General features: G+C 39.4%; 1 protein-coding gene across 1 annotated transcript in view; it reads right to left on the bottom strand.

Annotated features, from left to right (window-relative positions):
• The window catches only part of WIF1 (WNT inhibitory factor 1), an 85,664-nt gene that overhangs the window by 17,843 nt on the left and 39,981 nt on the right, over nt 1–27,840 (bottom strand). Inside the window, exons 3-6 of the mRNA XM_004381547.2 lie at nt 21,771–21,879; nt 8,649–8,789; nt 4,234–4,329; nt 2,961–3,056 (exon numbers count right to left, since the gene is read on the bottom strand). Coding sequence (XP_004381604.1) covers nt 2,961–3,056; nt 4,234–4,329; nt 8,649–8,789; nt 21,771–21,879 — 442 coding nt within the window. The remainder of the gene's footprint in view (nt 1–2,960; nt 3,057–4,233; nt 4,330–8,648; nt 8,790–21,770; nt 21,880–27,840) is intronic.

Below are 27,840 nucleotides of genomic sequence, written 5' to 3'. Positions count from 1 at the left end.
ATAATAAGAGAAGAAAATATGTCAAGATCAGTGCCTGCTTGGCCCAGGCCCTATGTATGCCTTCCTTTACTGAATAGAATGAACCTGGTAGCTTAATTGAAAGTTATAGACTTTGACAAAGCTGGTTATCTAACTTGGCCACACACTTAGTACTTGTATAATATTCTATTGTCCTGCCCAAGCGTCTCTACATTTCTCTTGTGCAATGATTCTTGACTAGGAAAATGAGCCACTGGGGCTAACAGTATGTTAGACCAATTCTTAACTACTCAAGTCCTTAAGTTGTTTGTTACAGACGTCCCAAGAGCCAGTGAAAATTATTCCTTAATGTGTCTTCACATATGTAGTGCTGAGGCCTAACTCCATGCCAGTAATTAAACCATTTTTCAGAGGTTCCACACTTCCTCCGGGATGATAGAAGCACATTTTTGTTGAGGTAGTGAAGAACATTATTTTTTAAATAGTCCCAGATTTCCAGTAAGACCAAGTGGAATTTCAACCAACTTTCTGAAAGAATAATTAAAAAAAAAAAAAAAAAGACTGAAGTAACAATTCAGTCTTCCATCTAAAAGATAAAGTATTTCAAAATGTCAAAAGTACTAGAATATAAATAGGCATATTCTTTCAGCAACGACTGCGCAGGGTTTGTATCCATAGCATTAGAAAAATGTCCCATTTGAAACTCTATTGTGCAAACCAAACCAATAATAGCCACATCTATGTAAACAGGCCTCACAAATGGTCTCTTCAAACTTGTGAATACGTGCATCCTTCATCTAAATCCCTGAAGGTTTTGTTCAATGTACTAATAGTTTAGAGGTAATATGAGGTGAATTCTGCTTCAACAAATTCCTAATTTTGAAACAAATTTAGATAAACACCAAGGAGTTTCACAATAAGGCATTTGCTCACTGGCTGTTCATTATTATCAGCATTGTTAGTGTTTCATCTTTATAAATAAAAAATTTCAAAATTGTTTTAAATCCAAAGCTATAGTTTTTAAAAGATCACGTTTTATTTTTAAAGTGTAGAGACGCTTTCACGTATTTTCTCAATTAGGTAATTGAGCTCAACTAGCTTCATTAGCTTAATGGCTTAATTCCAAGGTTAGAGATGGGGAAAGCATGGCCCAGAGAGAGATCAATTTATATGCCCAGATCCAGAGCCATTCACGGAGAAACCAGGACCTGAATTAGGTTGCTGAGTCAGGCAACATGGTAAAGGGGAAGATGTGAATTTGGGTCAAGCTACTCAAGCTCTGGAGCCTTGGCTGCGCAGTGGTTAAGCACTCAGCTGCTAATCAGGTCGGTGGTTCAAACCCACTGGCCACTCTGCAAAAGAAAGATGTAGCAGTCTGCTTCTGTGAAGATTAACCGAACCTGTTGCTGTGCCATCCATTCTGATTCATAGCGACCCTATAGGACAGAGTAGAACTGCCCCATTCGGTTTCCAAAGCTATAATCTTTACGGAAGCAGAGTACCACATTATGGAAGGGAGCCCTGGTGGTGCAGTGGGTAAGTGCTCAGCTACTAACCAAAAGGTCAGCAGTTCAAACCCACCAGCTGCTCCGTGGGAGAAAGATGTGGCAGTCTGCTTCTGTAAAGATCACAGCTTTGGAAACCCTATGGGGCAGTTCTACTCTGTCCTATAGGGTCACTATGAGTCAACAGCAACAGGTTTGTGTACTCAGGCAGTATAAAATAAACCTTATTTTGCTTATCTGGAAGTGAGAGGGTAATACTTTACATATCCTAACAGGTTGTTGAGGGTAATATCATATAAATATATGAAAGCACTTTGTATACTATAAAATAGCAGACAATCATAAATTATTATTCTGACTCATACTATGGGCTTTTTACTTAACTTTTCGTTCTTTTTTAAAAAGCTTCTAATTGCCATCTTAATTGATGCTGTGTTATCACTAGATAGACACCTCAAAAATAACATTAGTCATTTTATTTCAAGGCATACATTTATTTACAAATACAATGCTCTCTTCATGCAATTAGCATTTTTGACCGTAGGATAACTTCATTAAGGGCTCACACTTTGCAGGATATTCTTTAAGTTCTTTCCACTTAAAAGATGTGAAGTGGGCAAAATAGATAGGTATCTTAGAAAGAGTATGACTCATTCAGTAACATCCTAGGCCAAGCCTGAAGGCACTTTCTGAGAGTAAAACCTGGGCTAAGATGCGAAATGCTCAGAAGGAGGAACACATCTCTCAGGGGTGTGATTTGTGAGCAGGGCTTTGAAATGGAGTCAGTGAACTTCGAGGCCAGACAGTTTGGAGCAGGTTGCTTTAATTTCTCCATTTTAGAAGCTCACTCATACAACTGATTGAGGATATACAAAAACCCCATGTGGCAGAGACAGCTAATTGTTCACAAATATCCATGTTCCCCTTCCAAAATGTGAGTTATCGACGGGGAGGGGGACACAATTTTCAGTCAGGAACAACATTTCTCACACCTGCATCCAAGTAGGACCATGAGGCTAATTCCTACCAATAAAGTAGGTGTGGAAGTTTTGTGGGTCACTTCTGAACCAGGGTTTTTTGTTGTTTTTTTTTTAAAGAGCGCCTACTCCACTCTCTCTTCCTCTGCTCATTGGCTGGATCCAGAGGTCACCAAAGCTCGAGGCAGGACCACAGACAGAAGGCACCTGGGCCCCAGAGTCACGGTGTGGGGCAGAGCTGCCCATGGACCAGGTATACCTGCACTGGAGCATTTTGTGAGTGAAAATAGACTTCTACCGTGCTAAGCTACACTAAAATTGGAGGTCTTAGTTATTATAGCAGCCAGCTTTACCCAAAGTGATACACCCTATTTATAGAGCTATTATGAGAAGTGATGATATATTATACTTATTTTAATCAAAAGTTTAAAAAGAAAGAAGGGAGTGAAGGAGGAAGGAAGGAAAGAACGAAGGAAGAAGAAAAGAAGGAAACTGTTACCTTTATCACAACTGATTCCATAGAATCCAGGTGGGCAGATGCAGAAACCAGGAGTAACACAAAGTCCTCCATTCATACACCGTGGTGTGCAAAGGGCTAACAGGGAGAAGGAACCTTGATTGAGGCCAAACAGGATGTGGATTGGGACCATTTTGGAAATGTCAATAATACAACAGGTCTATATTTTCAAGTCTTCTGGTTGACTCTCAAATGGTCACTCTTTTTGGATCCAAGTTTTCTATATTAAAAACTATTTTTTGTGGTATAAATCAGGCTATTTTTTTACCTCCACCTCAGCCAATTTCATAGAAAAGAATTTTTAAATTGCTCCATTTGAATGCCTGATGAACTTTTGTCCAGAGTCATTATTTTGACTAAAATGTGGGCTCCATGAAACTGTAAATATTTTCTCTCTGCCCTTTTTTCCCTTGCTCTTCCAATTCCAAAATAAATGCAAATAAAATATTCTTATTTCTTTAAGATGAAAAATATTTTACTTTCTCTGGTCACATAAGCTCTTTGTGTCTGATGACTAATGCTCACCTTCTTGTCTCTTTTTTTCATAGAATTCTCTTAAAAGTAATTTCCCTGAAATAGATGTGCTTACTATACAAATGATTTTCCCCATTCTCTTTGCTGCATACTTCATAACTCAGTTAGACTTAATAATTGTGAATCAAACTACTTTTTACTAAAAACACAAACAAACAAACAAACTCATTGCCATCTAGTTAATTCCGACTCATAGCGACCCTGTAGGACACAGTAGAACTGCCCCATAGCTTTTCCAAGGAGCAGCTGGTGGATTCGAACTGCTGACTTTTTGGTTAGCAGCCAAACTCTTAACCACTACGCCATCAGGGTTGAAAAGATAATTTCAAACCAATGGTAATGCTAGCTTTTTTAAAGTTAGTTTTAAACTTTAGTTAGTAAAAATTTTAGCTCCAACTTAAGTGGAGGGTAAAACCTCAAAACTTTCATAAGACTATGCCAAAGTACAGTCTGTATGCTAGTGAACTTGGGAGCAGGGGAAAGAGACCCTAAAGAGTGCAGACTTTGTACCAAAGTTCTCTGCCCCATCATTCCATATTGGATTATACAGAAAACCACTTCTGAGCCTTTTAAAAATTTCACCAATCGTTGTAATGCGACCAGAAATATAATCTCAGGGAATATATTTAAAATACTTGCGTAGGCTCCATTTAACAAGCAGCTCTGCAGCCCCCACGCTCATTAGGAAGGAACCAAGGGAAGCCAGGTTTCTGTACTTTACCTTTCTCACAGTGAGGTCCGTAGAATCCATCAGGACACTCGCAGACACGTCTTTCATTACAAAAGCCTCCGTTTCGGCATCCTCCTGGGCATTCGGCTTCACCAAAGAGAAATAAGACTTACATGGACAACTTTTGAGTCATATTGGATGAATTACAGCCAATGTGAAGAGTTCATTCTTTCTCCAGTACACCAGTTATGTAATTTATTTAACACCGATACCTCTACCTTTCTCTGTTGAACACTCATTTCATCCTTTCTATACTACTTGTAGAGGAACCCGGGTGGCACAGTGGTTAAGCATTTGGCTGCTAATCTAAAGGCTCATGGTTCAAACCCACCAGCCACTCCATGGGAAAAAGATGTGGCAGTCAGCTTCCTTAAAGATTTACAGCCTTTGAAACCCTATGGGGCAGTTCCACTCTGGCGTATAGGGTCGCTTTGGGTTGGAATCGACTGGATGGCAATGGCTGTTGTTTGTTGTTGTATACTACTTGTACTCCACTACATGTTCAGAGTAAGATTTTGCCTCCCTCAATCCAACTTCCAGCTGTCAGGGGCTCGTTTAAGAAGGAAACCAAAACCAAACCAAATCCACTGCTGTCGAGTCAATTCTGACTCATGGCGACCCTACAAGACAGAGTCAAACTGCCCCATAGGGTTTCCAAGGCTGCAAATCTTTATGGAAGCAGAAAGCCACATCTTTCTCCTCCAGAGTAGCTGGTGGGTTCAAACTGCTGACCTTTTGGTTAGCAGCTGAGCACTTTAACCACTGCTCCACCAGGGCTCCTTTTAAGAAGGCAAAGTGGGTTTTATTCTGCTTTTACCCCAATCTATCAATTTACTGTATCTTCTTAAATTCATACTTTAATAGAATGAATAATATTGCCCTCAATATTCATTTTCAGAGGGTGGGATGACTTTTTGGTACCTCTCTAGAGCACTGAAAGGCTCAGAGCTTAAATTCTGTGCTGGAGAAGCTTGTATGGGGATGGAAAAGAAACCAAGCCTTCATGTTAAACGTCATCTGAGGTCTGGTGGCAAGGTACTGATACCATTGCTCAGCAGGGACCAGCGGCATGATGGTGGCATCCTGTCTTCCATGGAAGTCAGCAGCCCCAAGCTTTTGGCAGCGGGAATAGATGCGTCCCCTTTGGCAGGTGGTAGTTTCTGGTAACGACTGGTAACCCTGCCACAAGGAACCAGGGCAAGAAAAGGGGCGAAATTCATAACCATAAGATACTCCTGGGACTCCCAAAAATGGTGTTTGGGGTGGATAAGAGCAGAAGAGGGAGACAGGCCAATTTGAAGAAGTGTTAACCCATTGCCATCGAGTCGACTCCAACTCATAGTGACCCTACAGGACAGAGTAGAACTGCCCCATACAGTTTCTGAGGAGCGCCGGGTGGATTTGAACTGCCGACCTTTTGGTTAGTAGCCAGCGCTCTTAACCACTATGCCACCAGGGTTATCAGAGTTCCTAAAATTGCAAGTGGGACAAAGTCAGCAAAAGTCTGTCTTATACTGTTACCAAACCCTATGTTTACCAGCCCCTCCTCCCATTGATGTGGTTACAATTATACAAAAAATTTGAAGCATATATTTATATTTATATATATGAATATAAAGTATGTATAATATATAGATACCAACCTCCACAATATGGGTGGTGAATAGAAGAAAGGAACTAAGCAGAAAAAAATATGAGGATGTCGATGCAGTTTGCAGAAACTCTGGAGAGCTAAAAATCTCTACTCTAGGGGGCAACAGAGAGTTGAACCATGGTCCTTCACCTTCTACTCTTCCTGTGGTTGTACCCAGCACTCCTAGTTCTCATCTCTTTTGTACACAGTTCTCAGGTCTCTGCTGTTTCTTCATTCATGACAAATGTGTATTGATGCCTACCATGTGTGGGGCACAGTTCTAGGTCTTGCTTGGATGAGCACTAAACAAAGACACAATCTCTGTCCTCATGGAGCTCATGGGGAGCTCTCAAGGAGGAGGCAGATATTAATCGAATAAATATGCAAATAGATTCATGTTAAATGAGTTACAGCCAATGTGAAATTGAAAAGATCATATAGAACCAACCTGCACAGTTCTAGGTATACATTAGGTACCTAACAGATGTTTACTGAATGGATTAACTTTTAGATTGGTTGCTTTCTGGTGATGTAAAGGGAACAAACGAACTGTCACAGGTATATTTTCTTTGTAGGTAAGTGATTTCTAAAACGTCTAGAAAAGCTAATCCCATCCACACTACGTGGTGTATCTAAGTCCAGGGGCAATCCTTTCTCTAGGATTTAGAAGCCCCACTTTCCATTTCTCATGTTTAGCAAAGCTGCGAAAAGGATTCTAGTTTGGTGCGTCCCTCATCTCCCAAGGTTGCACCTTTGCAGTGTTTGTTTGGGTTGTGGGAAAATAAAAGCAGAGCACTGGTGGCAAACTTAGCTTTATAAACTAGAATCCAGCACCCTGTATGAGTGCCTCTAATCTCAATATACTTGGTGGGATTTGTACTTCCCGTCATAACATAGAAATATAAGTTCAGAGATTGTTCTGGAGTTCTGACCCTGACATCTCCCTACTTTCTTCCCATAAAATGTGTTTTTTATACAAAAGACTGTAGAATGGGCTTTATATGTGATCTAAGGACCTGTGCCTATGACTCTGCCTGTGTGTCTGAGAAACATATCCTTGTAGTTCTATAGCACTTAGATCATAAGTGTACTTGGGTCAGGCTTTGTGCGGAGGCTGAAGGTAATAAATGAGAACTGTCTTCATGCCTGAGTATAAATACTGCATTCTACTATAGTCATAAGTCACACTGTATAAGCCCAAGAGTGAGGAAATGCACCTGACAAAGTGAAGTGATTCCCAACAATATCCAGCAATATCCCAACGATGTACATGCAAAACTCCCCTCCAGCTATGTGTTTAAGGCTAGGTCCAGAAAGACAGGGTTGACCTTCCAGAAGGTCTGATATGATCCTCACTCAGATTTTATCATCTGTCACTGTATGAACACTGGTGAGGATCTTGGGGTCTGAAAAGTTGCATCTCTCTCTGTCCTGGGAAATACTGCTGATCTCCCAACTGTGTTTCCTGATTGAGTTGACTACCTTTTGTATACTTTGGATTAATTAAATTTTACTTGATTTAATCTTACTTGATTACAAGAGTCCCTGGGAGTTACAAATGGTTAACATGCTTGGCTGCTAACCAAAAGGCTGGAGGGTCAAGTCCACCCAGAGATGCCTCCAAAGAAAGGCCTGGCTACCTACTTCTAAAAACTCAACGATTGAAAACCCTATGGTGCATAGTTCTAATCTGACACACATGGAGTTGCCATGAGTCGAAATCCACTTTATGGCAATTGGTTACTGGTAGATTGACCCTAGAGGTGCCTTTGTTTGGCCTTTCCATCCATCTGAGTTTATTGTTAACATTTGCCAACAATAGTGCTCATGCAAGCAGCTAGTGACTTTGGTAACAGGACTTCTTGTAGTTACGACCATACTATTTCCATGCCTTCATGAATGACACGAGGCAACCTTAAGGGTTTTAAGTCCCTGGGAGTTTGAAGGTTTCTAACTTCATTTCTTTTTTTTTTTTTTTTTTAGGGAGGGAAGTGGAGAGGAAGGGAGATGGAGAGGACTGTTTGCTTTACCAGCTAGAGATTCAAACTTTAAATCCCTTTCAAAATAGTAATATTCGTGTTAATGAGTCAGGACTCACACCTAAAGGAACCTTTAAAATCCTTATAATTTTTTTATTGGATGATGGGAAACAGTATAATTTAAAAGCCAAGAGCCTATATTTTGGGGTTGGATTGACATGTTCAAATCTCAGCTTCCCGACTTACTAGCTGCGTAACCTTCGACAAGTTATTCCACCTCACCTGTAAACAGGAGTTGTTAATACTAGTATGTAACTCATAGGACTGCTGAAAGATTAAATGAGATAATGCATGTAAACAATGTTTGATAGTATCTAGCACAAAGCTAATGCTCAGTTGTGTTAATTATTATTAAGTCAGCAAGAATTATAGGTTTAACTGGGAAACACAGCATTTCTTTTAGTAAAGGTTGACAGAAAGGACCGGATAATATTATTCAACAAAGATGTATTGAGTTCTTACAATGTATCAGTGACTGTTTTGGGAGAATGTTACCTAAGAAGCTGTAAATAAGAAGGGCAAGAGGATGCCATTTCTTTTAATTGATTTGATTCATAGATTGTAGATAACTTAAAAACAAAACATTAGGGAAAAAGTAAGTAGGTGATTATAGTTGCCTGGGCTATCTGAAGAATAGGACCAACATGTGATATACAGAATATCCAAGATCACCTCTGCCCAAATCACACCTGAAAGCCTCATGAGCCTTCCCTGGGACCACCATCAATGATTACCTTGTTGACATGTTTTAAAGAAGATAGCATTTTGAGGTGTTTGGAGGATGGTGTTGCCTTCAGAATTCATTACAATCACATTCACTTCAAATGCCGCCACTCCATCTTGTTTTCCAAGACATGGGAAACCAACTTGAACAACTAAAAGAAAAAGTATGGAGAATCAATTTATCTATTTGATTCCAGTTTTACAGAAATCTTGGGAAGAGAGTTAAAGAACAAAGCAAAAATGCTTATATTTCATTATCTGACATTCTCTTATCTCCACTGGACTAGGGACTGTATTTTGATCATATGGGCATTCTCCAAAAAACCTCACAGATCAAGCTGTGTGGACAAAGAATGAATGACCCTCATTAATTTGTATCCCACTAACATGGAACTAAAAGGTCGGTGGTTCGAACCCACCAGCAGCTCCACAGGAAGAAAGACCTGTCGATCCGCTCCTGTAAAGATTACAGCCTATGAAACCCTATGGGGCAGTTCTACTCTGTCCTATAGGGTCGTTATGAGTCAGAATTAACTCAATGGCACACAACAACAATATGGAATTGGAAATACTTTGCTCATAGGCTGGATTTACAATATCTCAAGTAAAAGCTTTTCTCTGAAAATTAAAAGTACAAATAGACAGCATAGACTAAGTAGTGGAAGATACTTTGTGGGTACCTTCATCAGCCTCCATATAATCCAAAAGGAGCTAAAAACCAATTTTTCATAATCCATTAAATAAAGCCCTATGAGCAACACCCCATTAGTTAGTTTATTTTACTCTGTGTGCTTGAAAGTAACAAAATACCTTCTTTGAAAATATTCTACAACCCAGACTAGATCTGAATCACTGAACTGAGTTAAGCAAAGTTCTCTTAGCCTATTTGTCAATATGAAGAAATTTTCATATCTTGGGGATTTATAAGAGAGTTTGATATGATGAAATGATCTCATGAATAGGCTTATGACTAATAGTTTAGGTTCCTAAAGGTCCTTGCATGATGCAAACGGTTTATGCTCAACTACTAACCTAAAGGCTGGCAGTTCAAACCCACCCAGTGGCCTGGCAATCTGCTTCTGTAAAGATTACAGCCAAGAAAACCATATGGAGCCGTTCTACTCTGTAACACTTGGGATCTCCATGAGTCAGAAATGACTTGACAGCAACAGCTTTTTCACTTTGGTTAGGTTCCTAAAGAGGAGTCACTTCTTTCTCATAAGCCTAATGATCACTTGGTATATTTAAACGTTGACAATGAAGCCACTAAGCAGGGAGTGGGAACTAATGACGTTGCTGTACAGAGAGAGTGAGGAGGCCACCAAGTGGGAAATACCCACAAGTGATTGGGGGTAATGGGGCAAATCAGATGTGACCATTGGCTGAGAGACTGATCATGTAAACTGCCAAGATCCACTGGATTATCACAACATGTCTACTGGGAAATACTGATATAGCTGATGCATCAAGACTCTAGTTCTTCCCTACAAGTAAGACAAAATGTTGCTAATAGGTACACATGTGAAATTTTGTTTCATTTTGTTTCTGTGTGGCAGGTTATGACTAACACCAAGCTTGGGCAAATCATATCAAACCAAGACAAACCCTGTCCTTTCAGGGTTTTCATAACCCTTTTCCCTAGACTTATAATAAAAAGAAGTGAGCTATAACTAGATAGTAGATAAGAATCATCTTAGGTGAAGGGAAGGACAGCACACACTACAGGGGAAGTCAGCACAACTGGACTAAACCAAAGCTAAGAAGTTTCCTGAACACAATCAAACACTTTGAGGGACAGAGTAGCAAGGTAGGGGTCTGGGGACCATGTTTTCAGGGAACATCTAGGTCAATTGGCATAACAAACTTACTAAGAAAATATTCTGCATCCTACTTTGGTGAGTGGCGTCTGGGGTCTTAAAAGCTTGCAAGCAGCCATCTAAGATGCATCAATTGGTCCCAGCCACTTGGAGTAAAGGAGAATGAAGAACACCAAAGACACAAGGAAAGTATTAGCCCAAGAGACAGAAAGGGCCACATAAACCAGAGACTTCATCAGCCTGAAACCAGAAGAACTAGATGGTGCCCGGCTACCACCAATGACGTCCAGACAGGGAACACAACAGAGGGTCCCTGATGGAGCAGTAGAAGGATGGGGTGCAGAATTCAAATTCTAGTAAGAAGACCAGACTTAATGGTCTGACTGAAACTGGAGGCGCCCCGGAAAGCACGGCCCCTGAACTCTCTATCAGCCCAGAACTAAAACAATTTCCAAGGCCAACTCTTCAGACAGGGTTTGGACTGGACTGCAGGACATAAAGTGATACTCGTGAAGAGTGTGCCTCTTAGTCAAGTAGATACAAGAGACCAAAGGGGCAGCTTCTGGCGAAAGGTGAGATGGGAAGGCAGAGAGAGTTAGGAGCTGGTTGAATGGTCATGGGGAATCAGGGGCAGAAAGGACGAGTGTGCTGTTGCAGAATGGGGTGAGCAGTTAGGGTCTCAAAACAATGTATGTAAAAAAAAAAAAATTGTATGGGAGACTAACTTGAAATGTAAACTTCATTTAATTACAACAATAAAAAAATTTTAAAAAGTATTAAAAAAAAAAAAAAAGGAGTGAGCTAGAAATCAGTCTGAACTTTTCTCTAAGGCATTGCACTCAAGCCGGTCCAATCTTTGTAATGTGTTTGGCAACTAAAAACCCTTCTTGAGGCTTTGGCATTGTCAGTGCTGATCACTGTGCCATTCCCAAATTAATAGGGATTTCCAGTTTCCTTGAATCTTGAGATTTGAACAGTGCAAATTATTCACTAAATGATGAAAAGGAAATAGAAATATTTTAACAGGGGAAAAAAAAAAAGAGTGAGCGAGTATGAGAGAGATAACCAAAACTGTGTCTGAAATTCCAAAGTGAAATTGTCACCATTGAAAGCCTTGATTTAAGGAAACTTTATACATGAAAATGTCAACTTACAAAACAAAGCAAAATCCACTGATAGAGATTTTCATTTTAGAAGGAAGCAAAGGAGTTGACATGTATTTTTTTTAATATTTGCTCTTAAAGAGTATTTACACTTTGATCAATTATAAAATTCCATTTACCCTTCCTATGAAACTTTTGCATGATGGGTAAGAACAATAATTGCTGAGGCATAAAAAGTGGAAGAACCTGAATGGATACTTAAAGATAGAACTTCTAGAATTTCCTAACCACATGGTATCATCCCAGCTTTATTATTTTCTAGGGGTATTTTTTCCTGGTCCTTATTCAGCCTCCACTTTGCAGCCCACCTTATCCTTCTTAAAAGGCCCTTCAGTTTTATTTTAGCTTTCAGAATCTTGGTATGGAAGAGAAGACGCTTGTAAGTAAACACCTCTTCATTTCTGTTTATCAGCATTGTCAAATTTCAAAACATGTCATCAATGTTAAACATCAAAAATGACTTATTACATGTATGGGAAATTTGGCTACGGACAATTATTGGTTCCCACCCATCTTCAGATGTGCTAAAAGCAGCCGTTTACAAGTCTGGTTAAATTATGACTATGTGTTCACATGCTCCAGCCTTCAGTGGGTGCTGATAGAGGATTTGGAGTGCCACATGCTTACATAAAAGTGTGTGATTTGCTAACATGACCTCTGAGCCAGTGAAAGTAAAGACATGCTCAGAGTCCCCTGGTCTTCTTGTTGTCGTTAGATGCCGTTGAGTCGCTTCTGACTCATAGCGACCCTCTGTACAACAGAACGAAAACACAGCCCAGTCCTGCACCATCCTCACAATTGTTTGTTATGTTGAGCCCATTGTTGCAACCACCGTGTCAATCCATCTCATTGAGGGTCTTCTTCTTTTTCACTGGACCTCTACCTTACCAAACATGATGTCCTTCTCCAGGGACTGATCCCTTTTGATAACTTGCCCAAAGTCTGTGAGATGTAGTCTTGCCATTCTTGGTTCTAAGGAGCATTGTTGTTGTACTTCTTCCAAGATAGACCTGTTCGTTCTTTTGGCGGTCCATGGTATATTCAATATTTTTTGCCAACACCACAATTCAAAGGTGACAATTCTTCTTCAGTCTTTCTTATTCATTGTCCAGCTTTTGCACGCATATGAGGCAACTGAAAACACTATGGCTTGGGTCAGGCGCACCTTAGTCTTCAAGGTGACTGGTCTTGTGATGATGCTAAAAAGTATGGCTTCACACAATCCAAAGGGATAAAAGCAAAGATGCAAAGTCCAATAGAATGTTCAACAAGGAAAACACATTATAAGTAATTTTCTTTAGACTTTTTAAAGTGGACCTTTCCCTTTAAATGGGTAAATATAAATCTGAGTAAAAATACAAAGAGTTCATCCATTCCATAAATATTTATTGAGTGCTTACTATGTGCCAGTCACTATTCCAAGCACTGGGAATAATTTAGTAAACAAAATAAATAAAACCCCTGCCCTTGGGGCGCATTCATTTTAGTCATTTGTTTTGAAGACATTTTGTGATAGTGACGTAGTTTGAGCATTTTAAATATCTTGAAAAATAAAGTAAAAATTGACAAATGTTTAAAGCTATTGTGGTGCAATGGATTGCTTTTAGATGGCCTTTATAATCATGGTCTTGTAACTTCCACCAAATGACGAGGTGGGACTATGCAAATAATGTGTTTGTGGCTGACCAAGGGACACTTGCTAATAATGCAAATAAGGTATACGGCACCCTTGTGGGGGTGGGACCATGCAAATAAGGTGTATGTTACCTTAACAAGGGGATTGGTTATTTTTGCTATCTGGTAGGCTTAAAAGAGAGCCAATCCCAGAGCAGAGGGGGGATCTCACTACCACCAAAAAAGAAGAGCCAGGAGCAGAGTGCATCCTTTGGACCTGGGGTCCCTGCATTGAGAACCTCGTAGACCCAGGAGACAGAGAGCTGTGTAACACTGGACACAGCACATGATGGTGAGAAGCAGTAGCAAGCGCAGCAGAGAACTGGCAGCAGCAGAACCAGGAGATCTGCAGGAGACGATGCAGTGGGCTTCCTGGCCCACTAAGTGAGAGAGCTTTGGGCAGGAGGCTTGCTGGCAGAGTGGGGTGTCTCTGAGTACTTGGTAGAGCTAGGCTCGCTGACCTACAGAGCTAGAGAGATTTGTGCCTTCGGGTCAAGGCTTACTGGCAGAATACAGTGCCTCTGGTCACTTACTGGTGGAGCTAAAGAGCTTTGTAATACTTGTGCAAACAGGGTAGAGGCCAGACCAGCCCAAGAGGCATGAGGGGCCGAGGGCCTGAGAAGCAGAGGGCCGGAGAGAGGCCTGCCTGTGAGCATGGCTGAGAAGCTATCCTAACTGAAGAACTGTATCCTGAGTCGTTCCTGATCCTGAATTGTAACCTGTTGTTGTTGTTAGATGCCATCAAGTAGGTTCCGACTCATAGCGGCCCTCTGTACAACAGAGTGAAACACAGCCCGGTCAGTCCTGTGCCATCCTCACAATCGTTGTTATGCTTGAGCCCACTGTTGTAGCCACTGTGTCAATCCATCTCATTGACGGTCTTCCTCTTTTTCTCCTGATCCTCTACTTTACCAAGCATGATGTCCTTCTCCAGCGATTGATCCCTCCTGATAACAAGTCCAAAGTATGTGAGATGTGGTCTTGCCATCCTTGCTTCTAACCTGCTACTTCCCTAATAAATTCCATAATCCTGAGTATTGTCCGTGAGTTCTGTGTGGCCACTGCAATGAATTATTGAACCCAGCAGAGAAGGAAAGAGTGCCGTGGGAGGGAGAGCTGGTGTCAGAACTGATAAACAGGTTGGAGAGAGGAGATATGTCTGACTTCCACTTCATAGGAATTAGCCATGGGCTGATGATCTTGATTTTCCCTTCTTGTGAAATTGGATGAAGAGGTCAGACGACTATGCTGCCGCCACACCGTTTTTACAGCTATAGATTTAAATCAGAACTGAAAGTTGTTGCAGTGTTTGTTTCTGATCTGGACTTTTATAATCTATCTACCTCCAATTTGCCTATATCTTAACTTCAAGACAGCAAAATAAATGTCCTCTGGGAATAATGACTAATGCTTTAAACAAGGACCAGGTAGAGAATTTTACTTGCTATGACACATTGATTTTGGGCGGGTTGAATTTTGCCCCCACTCCCAAAATATGTTGAAGTTTTAACCTCTGTACCTGTGAATGTGAGCTTATTTGGAAATGGGTCTTGGCAGATGTAATCAAATTAAAATGGGATCATCCTGAATTAGGATTAGCTCTGATCCAATATGACTGGTGTCCTTATTTTTAAAAAAGGAAGAGACACAGAGACAGACACACAGAAAGAACACGAGGTGACAATGGAGGTAGAGATTGGAGTGATGCTTCTACAAGCCAAGGAACGCTAAGGATTGCTGGCAACACCAGAAGCCAAGAGAAAGGCATGGAACAGACTGTCCCCTAGAGCATGCAGAGAGAGCATGGTTCTACCCACACCTTGATTTTGGACTTACAACCTCAAGAGCTGTGAGAGAATAAACTTTTCTTGTTTTAAGCCACCCAGATTGTAGTAATTTGTTACAGTAACCCTAGGAACATAACACAGGAGTTTAGTTAAACTTTCTGGGTCTCAATTTCCTTATTTGACCATAAGACTAATAATAATACTATTAAACAGATTTTTTTTAAATTCTGTGTGAAAAATTCCTTTTATTTAAAAGTTTGTAGAAAAGTGTAATGTTGTCATTCACCATCAAATTGATCTTTCATTTTAAAAAATCTTATCAAAGTATTCACACATACACCAAAGTTGTACCAAATTGTGCCAAATGCAGGAGATAAGAAGAGAGAACCAGTCTTTAACACCTTGGCAGATAACTAAAGATGTAGTATCTTCAATTAGTAAACCAGTAGAGAAGGCATCCCTAAGAATTATTTTATGAATCTACAATTAAGTCACAGTTGACAATAATGTTAATATGAAATATTTTCCTTCTTCCTTTACCTTTTAAATATCTAATGCACTCCAGGTTTAAAATTTTGCTTATTTCATTAATATAGAATAACTCCCAACTGACAAATCCAGCAAGTTAAAAGTGAACACATTAAAATCCTTCAGTTCAGGTAAAAAAGTTTTACCCACACACATCCATCTGTTCTGGAACAGGAGGCATACAAGCCCACTAATGATCTGAACGCTACTACAGAATGATTTGAAAAGAACTAGGAAATAAAAATTTAGAAGTTAGGAGGTACCTGGCTTATGAGCTTAAATGAATTAACTTTTAATGTCAAAGTAGAAATTAATAATGAGTGCGTAAATTACACTAATAACACTTGACCATTATTCAATTTTAATACATGAAATGGAAATTTGATGTCCTTTTGTGCAAACGCTTCTTATCCTCCTTTTTGCCTATCTAAGTTTTATCCTTAAGACCATTTAGGTAATAAGAATAATAATTTCACACCTTTTAAAAGTTTTCAAAGAACGTTTGCTTTGATTTTTGCATTAATAAAACACTGACCTCAGTTAGTCTCATCTCCAGCAGTGGCCTCTACTAGATTCCTCTCAGTTCTACAGGCACGTGGTGTACATGCCCAGCGCCCTGACTCGGCACCCCCATTCTGCTGCTCAGAATCTTCTTTCTCTTCTTTTCTGTTCAGTGTCCTCCCACTCACCTTTCAAAGTCGCAAATTAAATAGCATACTCTTAAATAGCCTTCCCCAGCGCCCCCTGCCTAAATCATTTCACTTACATATTTTGCAAACACTTCTATATATGATTTCATTTATTATAATGATTTAATTATGGTTCTGCATCCTTTGCTAAGCATGAGATTTTCAAAGGCAAGGACTGTATCTAATTTATTTGTGTATTTCCAGCACCTAGCATATTTTCTGTCACAAACTTTTTTTTCCAGTTGCCATCAAGTTGATTCTGACTCATGGTGACCCCATGTGTGTCAGAGTAGAACTGTGCTACATAGGATTTCCAATAGCTGCTTTTTCCAGAAGTCTACTGCCAGGCCTTTCTTCCCAGGTGCCTCTGGGTAGACTCAAACTGCTAACTTTTCAGTTAGCAGCCAAGCACTAGGCACTCCCATTAATCTGAGAGATGCAAATGTATACATTGTGGAAGACACACCCATATTCCCTTACATACACAGGCACATACTTACACGTGCACACATGCACACATACACAGAAAGAGACAGAAATTCACTAGAGACAGCTAGAGACAGAATACACCTAAAATATTAGCGACATGCATTCAGAAATACACATGTACAAAGAAAGAGACATCAAAGGCAGAAAAAGCATAGACTCTACTTCCAAGGAATAATAGGAAGGTGAAAAGTCATATTGTGCTCTTGTAACTATAAGTATATGAGTAGAGAGTCACTTTCATGCAAAGCTAGATGAAATTAGGACAAATGTGAATTCCAATGCAGTCTAGGCTGAATAGTCTAAACCGACGTGAATTAAAATAACTCAGAAAGCTGAAGAGAACTGAACATAGCCCACATGGCATTCAAGTACACACTGATGTACAATTCATTGCATTCTCTTATGTATTCTGATTGAATACCTCCTCCGTCCTGAGAAGGACATGGTGCCATACAGCCTCAGCCTCCAGCCATGCAGAGGCTGACCAAACAGCCAAAGAAGAGCTGAGAAAGGTGGATGAGAGCTCATCCTCAACAACACATGATTATAAACTACTACGTGATTATAAATTATCCAACACATATACTTATCAGTGCTTCACGCTGAGCTGACAGCCATTCATTCTCTCAGCACACATACTGAGCAACCTACTCTGGACTTCACACTCTGCTAAGAACTGGGGTCACCAAGAAAAAGATCATCTTCTAGTATTAGCACCCCTGGCGGCACAGTGGTTAAGAGCTACTGTGACCTATGGCTGCTAACCAAAAGGTTGGCAGTTCAAATCCACCAGCCGCTCCTTGGAAACCCTGTTGGGCAGTTCTACTCTGTCCTATAGGGTTGCTATGAGTCAGAATTGACTCGACAGCAACAGGTTTGGTTTGGTTTTTTAGAATTTCTAGACATGGAATTCCTGAAAGTCGTAATTGAGAAACCCCATTGCTCTGTTGGTTTCATGGTATGACAGAGACAGAGTGTTCAAAGACACAAAAGCCTTGGCTTTATAGAAAACAGTTTTTTTTGTTATACAACTCAGTAATTTTACCGAAACCACCCTGCAGTTTGTATTTCCTGTTTTTGTTCTCTTCAGATGCCAGAAGGCAGGAGCTTCACAACTATTGAAGATAAGTTTGTGTTGCTGTTTTTTCTTTTTCTTTTTTTCCTTCATGCAATATTTAGGCATAGGAGTCTGTGGGATAAAAGAACAATTTAGCAGCTTGGGGGTATAAAATAGCCCAGTAGAATAATGAAAGTTGCCTGGATGCTTAGGGGTGGATGCACAGATTTGGTTACTTTTTAAAAATACAAGGTACTTTCACATGTTCCTACTGTGGGGCCTGGGCTAATGAGACTAATAAATAACCGCCCGGCAATGGGCTAAAATGCCCATAAATGTCTTGCACCTGCCTTTCTGCAAAGAAATCCTACATCTGCTTCCAAAAAGCTATTTGCTTGGGGGTGAGGTTGTACATGAAAAGTATATGCGAGAGAGAGGGTGTGTGCATATGTCTGTGCCTACTTCACCTTGTCCCAGAAAAGGCTTCTTTTTAATCACCATCCACTTTTTCCTCTAAATTTCATTATTTGTAAAGATTCTAAAAGATTAGAAAATCGTGTTTTGTCTAAATATGACCTAATAAAATATTCTCCTATCATTTGTTCAACATCTCATTGTTTCAATACCCAAAAAAGGAGAATTTCAGTGGCATCCAGTAAAAGTAGGAACTAGACACAAAATGTGGGTGAAGCTGCAAGCCTTAGGATGCAAACAGCACATCAGAAATCCAAAGATCCGAGATCCAGTGGAAGCCAAGCAGGTCTAACTGTGTAGTTAATTTAACAGATACATTGTAAGTGGGCTGAAATGAACTTATATTCCTTTAATAAACAGAAAAACACAAAGGAAAAAATACAAAATGGAAATCGATAGGTTATTATTTATTCCTAATCGCTTCTAAAAATGACAATGCACGAGTATTTTGTAAGCTGAGAAGCTCTAAACAAATATCAGGTGCTATTGTTTTCTTAGCAAAGAAGGATGATTAACCTGAAAGGAAATTTTTATAGGAAATCATCTTCCACTAAGAAGGAACACCATGTGAAATGGCATGAGACCGAGCAAGGGCCATATTTCAAAAACTTAGTGGCTAGAGTGTCGTTTTTGTTATCTCTGTGATGTAGTCATGTTCTGGGATGCCACAGGAGTGGAATCAAGATATCCATGCCTTCCTTAGGGCCACAAATCTTAGGCCAATGAATCTCCAGAACCCAAGGCCTCATTCCTTCACAGGGGCTTTCCAGAGCCCAAACCCATGTAGATCAGAAGCAAATCCTCTGGCATGGCTGCTGGCCACTCCTATAGCAATGGGATGACTCAAGAGGAACCAAAGTTCATACTTCTCCCATCTACATTCATGTGGGTACTTATGCCAGGAAACTAGAGAAACCCCGTCGTCATACGGTCCCCAATTCTTGCATCGCTGGGAAATGGCATCACAGATCCATTGGAAGTGGTAGATAACTGTACCCAGAAACGGCCTTTGTAAAGGTGTCAGATTTCCTGATCGTTTTATAGACTTAAATTAGTTCCTAACGGGATTTTCATGCATCATCTGACAAAATTATTCTAACATTCCTCTAGAAGAATAAGATTAAAATTATTTTTTAAAGAAGAGTAAGGGTTTTGCCACCAGTTATTTTAAAATATTACAAGCATACAAATACTACATAGTAGAACAAACAGTAAACTCTAAAACTCTCTGTGTAGAAAAACTTAATGTGAGATAAAGGGCATATTTTGAATCAATGAGGAAGGAGAATGAATTCAACCTCTTACACTGGAAAAATTGATGAGATGGAAAAAAATTCAGGTTAGAACTCCATCTCATGTGACTGCCAAAATAAACTTTCATAAAATACTACAATCATATGTAAATTATCACTTAACTGCTCTCTGGAATAGGAAGAAATTTCCAAACATAAAAGTAATAGGAAAAAAACGACACAGGAAAGGACAGGTTTGTCCATACAGAATTTTAAAACCTCTGCATATCCAAAAGAAAAAAATATATGTACTATACCTGTTGCCGTTGAGTTGATTCCGACCCATAGTGATCTTATAGGACAGAGTAGAACTGCCGCATGGGGTTTTCAAAGAGCAGCTGGTGGATTCAAACTGCTGACTTTTGGTTAGCAGCCAAACTCTTAACCACTGCACCACCCGGGCCCCAAATGTACTATATGTATGTAAACATATAAATGATAAATTGAAAAAAAAATGGCAATAAAGGGTCAATATACTTAATACAGAAAGCTTTGAAAATCAATAGGAAGAACACTGTTATCTTAATATAAAAATGAGCACAAGACATAGACATTTTACATTGGCTAATAGATACACGAAAATACGTCTGCCTCAAAAGTAATTTAAAAAAATCAAATTGAAAGAATACTAGAAACTACTTTTCACTTTTTAAACCAGCAAGGTGGTTAACGTGATTAATATCCTATGGTGATGAGGTTACAGTGAGCCAAGCACTTTCCCACACCGCTAGCCAAAGTACAAACTGGCGCAATCTTTGTGGAAAGTAGTTTGGCATTTTGGCAATTTGTTCTAAGAGCCTTTAAAATGTTCATAGTTTATCCTCTGACACAATGATTCCTTTTCTAAGAATTTATTTTAACAAAATAATGAGATGAGCACAAAGATTTTGGCACAGACATTAATCCAATGAGTAATTTTCTGAGCATCTGCTCTGTGCTGGACCTGTATTGGGAGTCATGTGAATAAGACAAATACGGCTCCTTCCATGGGTGGATTAACCAGTAAGCAAGGTATGCACGGGCTTAATTGTGTTTACTTACTAATCTGTGGTGCACAATTTCACATGGGTTTTACCACTTCTTTGTTTATTGGGTAATCTGTCCCTGGCCCCTGCCCCTATGGAAGTTACTATCTATTAGTTTAAAAGGGATGTTAATTGTGTGTTATTTCTAGTACGCAAACTCTGAAAACAATCTAAGTAACAACAATAGGGAATGGGTAAATATATTACGGTATATTCAATAAAGTCATTAAAAATGACTTTTGAAAGAATCCATACTAACATGGGAAAATGCTCATGTTAAAATCCTAAAAGCAAAAATTAAATCATGATGCATAATCAAATATACAATATTATCCCAATTATTCAAAAATAAATATTCATTAAAAAAAGACTAGAAGGAAATATATGAACATGTTAGCCACAGGTAATCTTTGTCTATTTTTCTAAATGTCAGAAAATCTAGGTCCTAGTCTTGGCTCCAACACTACTACTAATATGTGACTTTGGGCAAGTTAGTTAAATCTCATAAACCTTAATTTTTTAATTTGTAAAATGAAGTTGTTTAAGTCTGGCCTTGACTCTCTCCAAATACTCAAATTAGATAATGCGTGAGTATTTTGTAAGCTGAGAAGCCCTAACAAATATCAGGCACTACTGTTTTCTTAACAAAGAAGGATAATTAGATCTGAAAGGATGAATTCCTTTCTTCCACTTTTTCATGTCTCTTCTCTCCCTCAAATTCCTATTTAGTACAAGGCTCACTTGGGGGAACTTTTCATGTCTTGTCCCATTTGCCACAATCACTTACTTTGCATCTTTGCCACATTTATGTGCATTACATTAACCCATACTTATTGGCCAGATATATCTTACTTAACATAATTTTTTAAAAAATTCTGGAATCATTTACGAACTGGGTGTGGACTGGGGTTATCTTGAGTTTTTAGGAAATTATAAAACTATCATTTCTTCACTCCCATCGCAATCTTTTGCCCTAAAGGATGTATAGATGTATCAGCTGGGCTGCCTTAAAATAAACAGATTTATTCAGGAAAACATTTTATAATCTCTCTGATGCATGACATCTGGATCTTAGATACTAATCCCATAACTGTTAAGTTGTAAGTATAAATCTTTCTCCAAGGAGAAGACCACCTACCTGATGCCTTGTGTGGTACTGTTCCCAGCAGAGGGACATTGACGGTTGGATCTGCCATGATGCCTTTATCCAAGGAGCGCAAGGACAGGAATTCATAAAAGTATTCTGCCTACAACAAAAGGCATTGACAATTAGTGCCATGGAAACCACAGAGAGTGAGAAAGCACTCCTTAACTCATCAGCTGTCTGATGCGACTGACATTTCTTCACTATGGGCACTCTAGGGCCCATGATGTCTACGATATTGTACTGGCATAACTCAATCTTCTGTGTTTTAAAACTATAGAATTAGAGCCTCTGTTTGGACAGAAGTGATCCCCTAAAATCATTACAAACATTTATCCAAAATATCCACAAAAAGTAACCTTTTAGCTTAAATGATATTATTTAGTTGCTGTCTCCTAAAAAGATTGAGAAAAAAAAGTGCTCTCAAGGATAAACTAGATAACTGGGATCTCCTAAAATTAAACACTTATGCTCACCAAAAGACTTTGCCAAAAGAATAAAAAGAGAACCTATAGACTGGGAAAAATATTTTTGGCTACGACATGTCTGACAAGGGTCTAATCTCTACAATTTATAGAAAACTTCAATACTTCAACAACAAAAAGACAAACAATCCAATTAAAAAATGAGCAAAGGATATGAACAGACTCTTCACCAAAGAAGAGATTCAGGTGGCTAACAAACACATGAAGAGATGCTCATGATCATTAGCCATTAGACAGATGCAAATCAAAACTACAGTGAAATATCATCTCACCCCAGCAATAAGGCATTCATCAAAAAACAACAACAACAAATGCTGGTGATGTTGTGGGGACACTGGAACAACAAATGCTATTGGGAACATAAAATGGTACAACCACTATGGAAAACGGTATGGCGCTTCCTTAAAAACTAGACATAAAGATACCATATGATCCAGCAATCCCACTACTAAGGATATATCCTAGAGAAATAACAGCCATCACATGAATAGACATAGGCACACCCATGTTCATTGCAGCATTATTCACAATAGCTAAAAGATAGAAACAACCTAAATGCCCATCAACACATGAATGGATAAACTGTGGTACATACACACAATGGAGTACTACACAATGATAAAGAATAACAATGAATCCATGAAACATCTTACAGCATGGATGGATCTGGAGGACATTATGCTGAGTGAAATAAGTCAATCACAAAAGGACAAATATTGTATAAGACCACTATTATAAAAAGTCAAGAATAGGTTTACACACAGAAAGAAACATTCTTTGATGGTTACCAAGGATGGGAGGGAGAGAGAAGGAGAATCACTAAATAGATAGTAGACAAGTGTTAATTCTGGTGAGGAAAGAGCTATATGCAATATGGGGGAAGTCAGCACAACATGGCCAAGGCAAAGTCAGACTCTGAGAGGTACACAAGAATAAAGGGTAACTATGGTAAATGCTATAACATATGTCATCCTGCAACAAGAGCAATAACAAACAATAATTGGTGAGAAGATACATAGATAAATAGTTACAGAAACTACTTAGACATCTGGACTGAACCACTGGGCTTTGAAGGCTAAGGACATAGTCTTGGTGGACATCTAGGTCAGCTGGCAAAACACAGTTCATAAAGATAATGTTCTTCATCCTAGTCTGGTGAGTAGTGTCTAGGATCTTTAAAGCTTGTGAGCAGCCATCTAAGAGGCAACTATTGGTCTCTCCCCGTCTGCAGCAAAGGAGAATGAAGAAAATCAAAGACTCGAGGAAGCTATTAGTCCAAAGGACTAATGGCCCACATGAACCACAGCCTCCTGTAATCTGAGACCAGAAGAACTAGATGGTGCCTGGCTACCACTACTGACCACTATGACCAGGACCAAAATAGAAGGCCCCGGTTAGAAATGTGGAACAAAATTCAAAATTGAAATTAAAAAAAAAAAAGACCAGGCTTATTGGTCTGAAAGACACTAGAGGAAACCCCAAGACTATTGCCCTAAGACAACCTTCTATCTTGAAACCGAAGACACTCTTGGGGGCTGCCTTTCAGCCAAATAATAGACAGGATTATAGAATAAACAATAACATCTGTCACAAATGTGTTTCCTGGAACAATTAACTGTATGAGACCAAAAGGGCAACATTTGCCCAAAATCAAAGGTGAGAAGGCAGGGAGGAACAGGGAAACCAGATAATGGAAACAAAGGAACCCAGAGGGGAAATCGGAAGAGTGCTGACACATTTAGGGAACTACAGCCACGTGTATGAATTATTGATTAGAAAACTAATTTGCTATGTAAACTTTCACCTAGGGCACAATAAAATCTTTTAAAAAAATGCTCTCAAGGAAACAAGTGATGTCAAAACAATCTTCAACTAGCTCTTAGAAAATTCATCACACCCTCTTGGGTTATTCTTTAATTTCTTTCAAATCTAAAGTGAGTCTTTTGATCGGAATTTGGAGAGCTGTAATAAATGGGGGATAATGAAAACAGCAACTTAACAGCAAAAGAAAGTATTAAAGTCCAAAATTTTATGACCTCATTATTAACATTTATTTTTCTGTCTCATTCTCTTTGAAAGGAATTTAATTACGGAGAAAAAGTTCTAAAGATGCAAAACCACCACTTCAATATGACAAGCTGTAAAACTTTACACTGTAAATATTTTCATTTTCTCACTAAGTCTTTAGTTGAGAAAATGATTTCTGCTACTCAAACAGCCATGCAATGTTGAAAGTAGCGATGCATTCTCTCACTGTAGAGCGTTGATGCTTAACTGATTCTCAACTGGGTTGTTTAAAAGAGTTTACGGAAACAATGCGTTATTGCATGAAAATAAAGAAAAATCAGTACATAGTGCAAATACTAAAACCAGAGGCAAGTTGAGTTGTTCTGCAGATATCTATAGAGATATCCAGTATTTGAATGGGTTAATTAAAAAAATTAATTACATAAACGTGGGTTAGAAGGAGATTAAAAAAAGATGAGATTTTCTTACACGCAGTATAAAATTTATTTTCCCACATGGAAGATATTAAGAGCTACATGATAGGCATTCAAACAACTTTTCTTCCTTTTAATTATAATATCAAGTGTACGTGGTGTTCCAAAAACAACTTGCTGTCCAGTCATTCCGACTCATGTTGTCGTTGTTAGGTGCAGTTGAGTTGGTACCCTGACTCACAGCAACCCTTTGCACAACAGAATGAAACACTGCCAGGTCCCATGCCACCCTCAAAATCATTGCTATGTTTTAGCCCATTGTTGCAGCTACTGTGTCAATCCATCTTGTTGAGGGTCTTCCTCTTTTTTGCTGACCCTCTACATTACCAAGCATGATGTCCTTCTCCATGTCCTGATAACATGTCCAAAGTACATGAGACGAAGTCTTGCCATCCTCGCTTCTAAGGAGCATACTGGCTGTACTTCTTCCAAGACAGACTCGCTCATTCTTCTGGTGGTCCACAGTATATTCTGACTCATAGCAACCCTCTAGGACAGAGTAGAACTGTCCCATAGGGTTTCTAAGGCTGTAATCTTTAAGGAAACAGACTGCCACATCTTTCTCCTGCAGAGCAGATGGTAGGTTTGAACCACCATTCGATTAGCAGCTGAGTGCTTAACCGCTGCGCCATCAGGGCTCTTTGTACGCAGTGCTAAGAACTTCATGTGAGGATAATAATGCAAAAGGTTAATCTCAGCTGGTGTAGGGACATGGTCTACGTTTGCAGTGAGTTGAAAAACCCTTCATGGTCTCACTAGGCCAAAAGGAGCTCCTTCATTGACCACATTCCCACTGCAGCCCCTTCTCTGAGTGGTGGCAACATTTCCACTGTTAATGGTTCCCTGGGTGAGTAACATAGCTGTATGAATTAATAACTTCATTCACTAGGTGGGCCTTGAGGATCAGGGGTCATAAGGTAATTCCTATCCTGTGTAAGGCAAGGCAGAGGAGTGAAAGAAGTCTGGTGAAAGAAGTGCCATCAGGAAAGGCAGTTCAATTTGAAATTAATTATTTGAAAGAGGGAACCCTATTTCTGTGACTACAGGAAAACCAGTGACTATTAAAAATGGACTACCTCTTCAAATTATGAATAACATTGGGGAGAATGGGAATTCTGGAACACTTAATTGTGCTCATGAGGAATCTGTACATGGATCAAGAGGCAGTCGTTTGAACAGAACAAGGGGATATTGCATGGTTTAAAGTCAGGAAAGGTGTGCATCAGCGTTGTACCCTTTCACCATACTTATTCAGTCTGTATGCTGAGCAAATAATCTGAGAAGCTGGATTATATGAAGAAGAACGGGGCATCAGGATTGGAGAAAGACTCATTAACAATCTGTGTTATGCAGATGACACAACCTGCTTGTTGAAAGTGAAGAGGACTTGGAGCACTTACTGATGAAGATCAAAGATTACAGCCTTCAGTATGGATTACACCTCAACATAAAGAGAACAAAAATCCTCACAACTGGACCAATAAGCAACATAATGAAAAACGGAGAAAAGATGGAGGTTGTCAAGGATTTCATTTTACTTGGATCCACAATCAACACCCATGGAAGCAGCAGTCAAGAAATCAAAAGATGCATTGCATTGGGCAAATCTGCTGCAAAAGATCTCTTTAAAGTGTTCAAAAGCAAAGATGTCACCTTGAGGACTAAGGCGTGCCTGACCCAAGCTGTGGTATTTTCAATCATATCATATGCATGCGAAAGCTGGACAATGAATAAGGAAGACCTAAGAAGGATTGTTGCCTTTGAATTGTGGTGTTGGTGAAGAATATTGAATATACCATGGACTGTCAAAAGAACGAACAAATCTGTCTTGGAAGAAGTACAACCAGAATGCTCCTTAAAAGCAAGGATGGCAAGACTACGTCGCACATACTTTGGACATATTATCAGGAGGGATCGGTCCCTGGAGAAGGACATCATGCTTGGTAAAGGAGACGGTCAGCGAAAAAGAGGGAAGACCCTCAGTGAGATGGATTGACACAGTGGCTGTAACAATGGGCTCAAGCAGAGTAACAATTGTGAGGATGGTGCACGACAGGCAGGGTTTCATTCTGTTGTGCATAGGGTCGCCATGAGTCAGAACTGACTCAATGGCCCCTAACAACAACCTCTTCGATAATTTTTCATGAATCCAGGTCCTTTAAATGACTTCTACCGGCTATGCTTTCCTCTACACTTTACTAGATAATATTTATTATCTACCATCTTTTGTTCTAAAACATATTTTAGTTGGTATATGAAAGGATTTAGTGCTGGATGTCCTTGCAATTAATAACTTTGGAATTATTTACGTTACCTAGTAAAAACAACAAGCAAGAATAGCATAACAAATGCCCATGTAATGTACACCATGTCCCAAGACTTATTCTAAACCCTTGTATTAACAGTACATTCAAGAAAAGGATGGAAAAAAACTGAGTGGACAGTTTGCAAAGACTTTGAAACTAAAACATTTTAGTGGCTATATTACTTCAAATACTATATAGTTAAAAGGTACCATTTGCTACCCCATAATCATATGTTTGAACTTTATCACATTATAAATTATTTTTATTTTTTTGTTTATTATTGTAGTTTAAGTGAAAGTCTACATTTCAGGTTAGTCTCTTATACAAAAATTTATACATACATTGTTACGTGACCCTAATTTCTCTCCCTGTACTGTGACAGCACACTCCTCCTTTCCACTCCTGATTTCCCATGTCCATTCAACCAGCTCCTAACCCTCTCTGCCTTCTCACCTCACCTCTGCACAGAAGCTGCCTGTTCAGTCTCATGCATCTACTTGAGCTAAGAAGCACACTCTTCACGAGTTTCATTTTATGTCCCACAGTCCAGTCCAATCTTTGTCTGAAGAGCTGGCCTTGGGAATGGTTTTAGTTCTGGGTTGACAGAGCGTCCAGGGGCCATGCTTTCCGGGGTTGCTACAGTCTCAGACCATTAAGTCTGGTCTTTTTAGTAGAATTTGAGTTCTGCACCCCACCTTACTCCTGCTCCATCAGGGACTCTCTGTTGTGTTCCCTGTCAGGGCGGTCATTGGTGGTAGCCAGGCACCATCTA

The sequence above is a fragment of the Trichechus manatus genome, unplaced genomic scaffold (genome assembly GCF_000243295.1).
Source record: "Trichechus manatus latirostris isolate Lorelei unplaced genomic scaffold, TriManLat1.0 scaffold00086, whole genome shotgun sequence".
Lineage (NCBI taxonomy): Eukaryota > Metazoa > Chordata > Mammalia > Sirenia > Trichechidae > Trichechus > Trichechus manatus.
The sequence above is the reverse complement of the archived record's forward strand: the minus strand, read 5'-3'. Positions and strand labels throughout refer to the sequence as shown.